This window comes from Onychostoma macrolepis, chromosome 12, assembly GCF_012432095.1.
Source record: "Onychostoma macrolepis isolate SWU-2019 chromosome 12, ASM1243209v1, whole genome shotgun sequence".
NCBI lineage: Eukaryota > Metazoa > Chordata > Actinopteri > Cypriniformes > Cyprinidae > Onychostoma > Onychostoma macrolepis.
In genome coordinates, this window is record NC_081166.1 from 19,586,993 (window position 1) to 19,592,786 (window position 5,794).

Consider the following 5,794-nt stretch of genomic DNA (forward strand, 5'->3'; position numbering starts at 1 on the left):
AATCTTAATTCTTAAAAAAAACAAAAAAAAAAACAATAGGGTTTCAGCTTTCCATGCATAATTGAACCCATAATAATCATAAAAATGATCATAACAAACAATGGAGTTTCAGCGTTTTGTTTACATTTTTTCAAAAAGCTTGAACCCTTTATAATAACAATGTCAAATTCCTACACAGGGTTTTAGCCCATGCTTGGTTGTAGATTTAGGGAAGTTTCCTGCACCCAAAAAGCATCGTAAGCCTAAATTGATCGTAGCTCTATTAGGTTCAATGGGTCTACGACGTACTTAAGCTTAGGATGCTTTTGGTAAATGCAGCCCTGGTTGAGCAGTTACATTGGCATTACAATGACTGGGTTTCTGATTGAACTCCGTTGTAGGGTATCAGGTGCTTTACATGAGTCTGTCACAAACAAATTGAAATATGTTAAACAATGAGACTTGATTGAAAATTTCTCATACATACCCTGAGAATATCTGTGTGCACTTGGGTGTAGTTTCTATGCAAGCGTGTACACTTTAGTGAGGTGCGTGTGCAGCAGTAGCGACAGATGGCGGGCTCCTCTTCCCTCGGGAAGGCAATCTCTACGAATGCGAGCGCGTGTCAATCACCCGCTCTCATGTGATGGCTCCTGCCAGTGACGTGCCCACCATATGGCCTGGCATCAGAGCAGGTATGTAACGCTGCCTGCTAGGGATGCCACACCGCCTCGCTGCAGTCCGGAGAAAGGATAACTCGTACCGGATCACAGACAATTGAGCTTGTCTTCTTAGTCTTCTTAGTGTAGTAAGTAACTAGCGTGAAGATGGTGTAGACGTACGCGCCCTCACCCGTAGAGCACCATAAACTAGGTGAGTTTTTCGAACGCGACAGAATATATAATAGAATATATAACCATAACTAATTTGAATAATTATTTAAAATAAGATATGTCAACTGATGGTGGTTCAATTTATTTGTTATGCGTTTTTCTCTTTAGATTTTTATAATCAGTGTTATCTTCGTTTTTGTAGATTTTTTTTTCTTCTATAGCCTACCCTATCATGCCTTATGCAGCCGTATGTTAGCCTACATATGAGAACGAAAATTTGAATCGACTCGTTCAGAACAGATGTTATATCAAAACGGCTACAGTTTATACGCTAATTCTGAGTATTCAGACATATTTCATTAAACATTTATGACACTGATTAGCGGATGTTGTGTCGAATATATTATGTTGTGCAAGAGAGTTTTTTTTTTTTTTTTTTTTAAACATTAACAACAGGTAAATCTGTTTAGTAGCCTCTTTGTTACATTTTCAACGACTTTTACTGAGATGATTTACATCGAACTACTAATAATGCAAGCTTTTTTGAAGGGGGGAGGGGGGGTGTCAGTGGGTACTGTTAACGTCCCGATTTTAACAGTATGCAGACATTACTACCAATAATATCACATAACAATAGTTTACATAGTATAATACATAATACAATCTTGTTCATTAGAAAGCGTTTTCAGGACAAAAATACTCGACCGGTCATATTTATTTATTTATTATTTTTTATTCTTTTTAAATTTATTTTTTTTTATTTTTTTTTATTGCATAAATATGCTATTATGATGTTTATACTTTCAGTAAAATTATCTAATTATCTTAGTTTTTTTCTTCTTCTCTATACTACGGTTATATAACAAGATGGGGATGGAAAGGAGGGACAGGAGGTAGTTTTAGAACCTATTCATGGGTTGCATTTCAGGGATCCCGCCCTCATCAAGAGGAGCCGGGAATTGGCTATTGTGGTCATAAATAAGATCGTATTACAATTAAATATTAGATTGACTTTACCGTTGCAGCTCTTCTTTCGTCTCGTTTTCCTTTTTATCTTATCGCCGTTTGAAAAGTTTTTTTGAAAAAGCGTTTTTTTTTCTTTTCTTTTTTTTTGCCCCTTAATGTGCTGGAATGCCGCCAGAATGAAGATAGAAATGAAGGGGTGAAGGGGGTACCCGCTGCTCAAAATGCCCCCCTGAGACCCAAAGACAGGGGTCGCGTGCGAGGACCTGCTGCGAGGGGCCAAACATGAAGAAAAATTGGGAATTGGGAATTGGGGATTGAGACCGTCTGGCGATGTCTGTCTCTCTTCTTGAATTAAAATACAATTTTATATTAGTCGTCTCCCACGATACTCTCAGCTTTCTGAAAATTATGACATCGTGATTTAACCTACTCATATATCCCACGTCAATTCCATTTTACTATTCGTTTTTAAAATCGTTCGTTTCATCAAAGTTAACAGTGAAAACCACATTTAAAACAATCCTTATTTACTTCACTAATGGCAGAGCACATTGGCTTTAAATTTCGCTGAGATCATTATTATATCAAACCACATTTGTGCTGTACACAGTTTGGACGGCAGATTTTAATAATTAAAACGTGTTTCTATGTTCCAGTGCCGCTGCCATGTTGACTAGATTATTCAACGAACCTTCACTGCTTCCGGACATGCAGAAGTTCGGGGGCTGGGTGGATGACAGCGGGAGCGAGGACTCCAAAATCAAGGACGAGGAGCAGGAGCGCTGTCGCCTAGGCGACGAGGACATGGACGAGGGCGATGTGAAAGACGGGAGCAGCCGGGCTCAGTCGGAAATTGCAGGGGAGGATGACGATGATGAGGATGTTGATGAAGATGATTGTGGAGATGATGGGGACGAAGACAGGCCCAAAAAACGTGGGCCAAAAAAACGCAAAATGACACCGGCTAGGTTAGAGCGCTCGAAAGTTCGGCGCCAAAAAGCGAACGCCAGAGAGCGCACGCGCATGCACGATCTAAATTCAGCATTGGACAATCTACGCAAGGTTGTACCATGCTATTCAAAAACTCAGAAACTCTCCAAAATTGAAACGCTAAGGTTGGCGAAGAACTACATTTGGGCGCTGTCAGAAATCCTGCGGAATGGGAAGAGACCGGACGTGGTTTCGTATGTACAGACACTGTGCAAAGGCCTCTCCCAACCCACGACCAATCTGGTGGCTGGGTGCCTCCAACTTAACTCAAGGAATTTTCTAACAGAACAATGTCAAGAGGGATCGCGCTTTCACGTGCCTAACCCGTCGTTCTCCATGCATGCATATCCATACCAGTGCTCCCGTCTATCAAGCACACACTGTCAGTCAGGATCCAGTGCACATAACATCCGAAATCACTCTTTCTGTTCGGCCTATGAGGCTCTGTACACCGAAGGCACGTCCCCAGAATACAACAGTCCAGATTACGAGAGTCACCACAGCCCTCCGGTGTGTGTAAATGGTAACTTTGCTTTAAGACAACAGGAGTCACTGTCACCAGACGCGGAAAGAGGTTATCAATATTCTGTGCATTACACCAATCTGCATGGCTCACGTTCCTCCGCTGCTCATGGTCTTGCTTACGGCCCATCAGGAACTCGCAGCGCTCACTCAGAGAACCTTCCACCGTTTCATGATGTACACGTGCACCACGACCGGGCGCCTGCATACGAGGAACTCAACGCCTTTTTCCACAATTAGGTGATTTTTCCGTGTTAATGAAAAAAAAAAAAAAAAAGACATGGAAAAGGAAAAGACATTTCCACATTCAAAACATTAATTAATTTAGTAGTAATGCTTTACATTATTGGACAATAATCTTGATTTTTCAATAATTCCATAATGAACATTAATGGATAAAATATGAATCCAACTGCTAAAAACAGTTTACAAAGTAGGAGTGTTATTTCTGATTGATTCTAATGTTTGAACCATAATGAATATATTATGTAATAATAATTATCAAATTGTTAAATGAAGTTTCGTGATCAAACAAATAAAGACGCATTTTGTTCCAGAATCATCTGGGGCTGTCATTTCCCATTGGGAATTGGTCAGGCAGAAATAAAAAAATAAATATATATATATATATATATATATATATATATATATATATATATACCAACTAATTCAAGAATAAACAAATTTATGAGTACACCCAGTAAAGTTTCACAAATAATTAAATCGAAGAAAATAATCCAATTGGTTTTGATACAAAAAAAATCAAATCGATGAAATTTTGAAATCAATGAAACTATTTTACTTATCACCAAAAAATGTATGTACCAGGAGCACCTTAAAACCACAACAAATTCCTCGTGTGTTTGCGCACACCTGGCGAATAAAGCTAATTCTGATTCTGATTCTGATTCTGAAAAGGTAGTCTAATGTATTTTTGAAGTCGACAGCTGCAATATCACAATCCGTCTAATTATATAGTATAATATAATTATATAGTATTTATAATTGTATAACTATACAAGTATATTACAATGGTGCCTGGGATAAGATAAAATGCAAAGCGGTTGAAGGACGAATTAAAATAGAATGCATCATTATTTGTCGATATTCAGTAAAGATCTGTACATACATACATACATGTACACACACACACACACACACACACATATATATATACACACATATATATACATGCATGTACATACATATATATATATATATATATACAGTTGGCACTGTATACACACTCACACGAGAAAAAGCATTCGAAAGAGATCTACAGAAGTTTGTGAGATGTGTGAACATGTAGAGAGATATTCTTTATACAAAATGAAAAAAACAATAGATCTATCATTTGTAGACAGATCTTCTCTCTCTCTCTCTCTCTCTCTCTCTCTCTCTCTTTTCTATTATAAGACAGCATCGCCAAACGATTGCTACTAACAGTACTAACACGTTTGGAGAAAAAAAAAAGAAAAAAAATCAACGCGTTATTGGTTGGTTTAAATAAATTTATTTCTTTAAATTGGTTTAGATTATTATATCTATCTGCATAATACACTTCAATAACTGGAATATATATATATATATATATATATATATATCACAGCAGCTAAGGTTTTACAGTTTTACGTATACTACAACGTCAACATTCCGCAATTGCTCAAATATAATTATATGGACATACTTACATATAGACATTAATATACATATGTTTGCATAATTACAGGACTTCTACGTCCTATTTTCAGTTAATTCTAGTCTGCGAAACATTATTATTATTATTATTATCCGACCAACATTATTAATTCTATTTTTAAGCAAGTTGGAGTACACCATGATCGCTTCACTTTATGAATAAATTAACTAATTAGTGAATGCATTTTACTTTGTGACACTTTGTACATTAATTATCACGCGGTTGGAATTTAGGTAGCATGAGCATGTTCTTTTCATTATCATTTTAGTTTAAAACAGATTTTATGTGCGATCGGTGCGAATGATTTTATTATTCGGTCGAAATTACATTACATTTTAGCAATCACGAATATACTAATCAAAGCAATTTAAGTGCGCAAATAAATAGTTTGAGTGAGGTAGAAAATGTTTCATTCGTTAAATCTCTGTGTCATAAGTATTGTTACCATAGGACTACTTTCATGTGTAATTATCATTGCTCCTTGAAATAGTATTCATTAAGAATATATTGGAATAGTTAGGCCTATGTATATGCCTATTACATAGTTGTGTTATTAAGTTGCATCTTAACGCTGGGATTCGTTTAATTAATTATTGTGTGTGTGTGTGTGTGTGTGTGTGTAGTTGCTGAATTCAGTTTTAACGAATTTAAAGTTCTTTGTGTTGCATTACATTTAAAAAAAAAAAAAAAAAAAACTGTCTATTGGTTCCAGGTGTCATCTATCTGCAGAGGCAAAGTAAAGCTGTTCTAGGTTCCTTGAAAACAATAGCGCAACGTTTCTAAAGAACTGTATGGATAAAAAAAA

The 5,794-nt window shown here is 36.6% G+C and overlaps 1 protein-coding gene across 2 annotated transcripts; it reads left to right on the forward strand.

The window, feature by feature from the left end:
• The first annotated feature begins 481 nt into the window (after positions 1–481).
• On the forward strand, positions 482–3,849 carry neurod2 (neuronal differentiation 2). Of its 2 annotated transcripts, none has more exons than XM_058793996.1 (2): positions 482–674; positions 2,435–3,849. In XM_058793996.1, exons 1-2 carry the CDS (start codon positions 655–657, stop codon positions 3,528–3,530), a joined length of 1,116 nt encoding a protein of 371 aa, XP_058649979.1. In that variant the 5' UTR covers positions 482–654; the 3' UTR covers positions 3,531–3,849. The 2 variants fall into 2 exon arrangements, with proteins under 2 accessions (XP_058649979.1, XP_058649980.1); XM_058793997.1 differs by lacking the exon at positions 482–674 and adding an exon at positions 681–852.
• Positions 3,850–5,794: the final 1,945 nt, after the last annotated feature.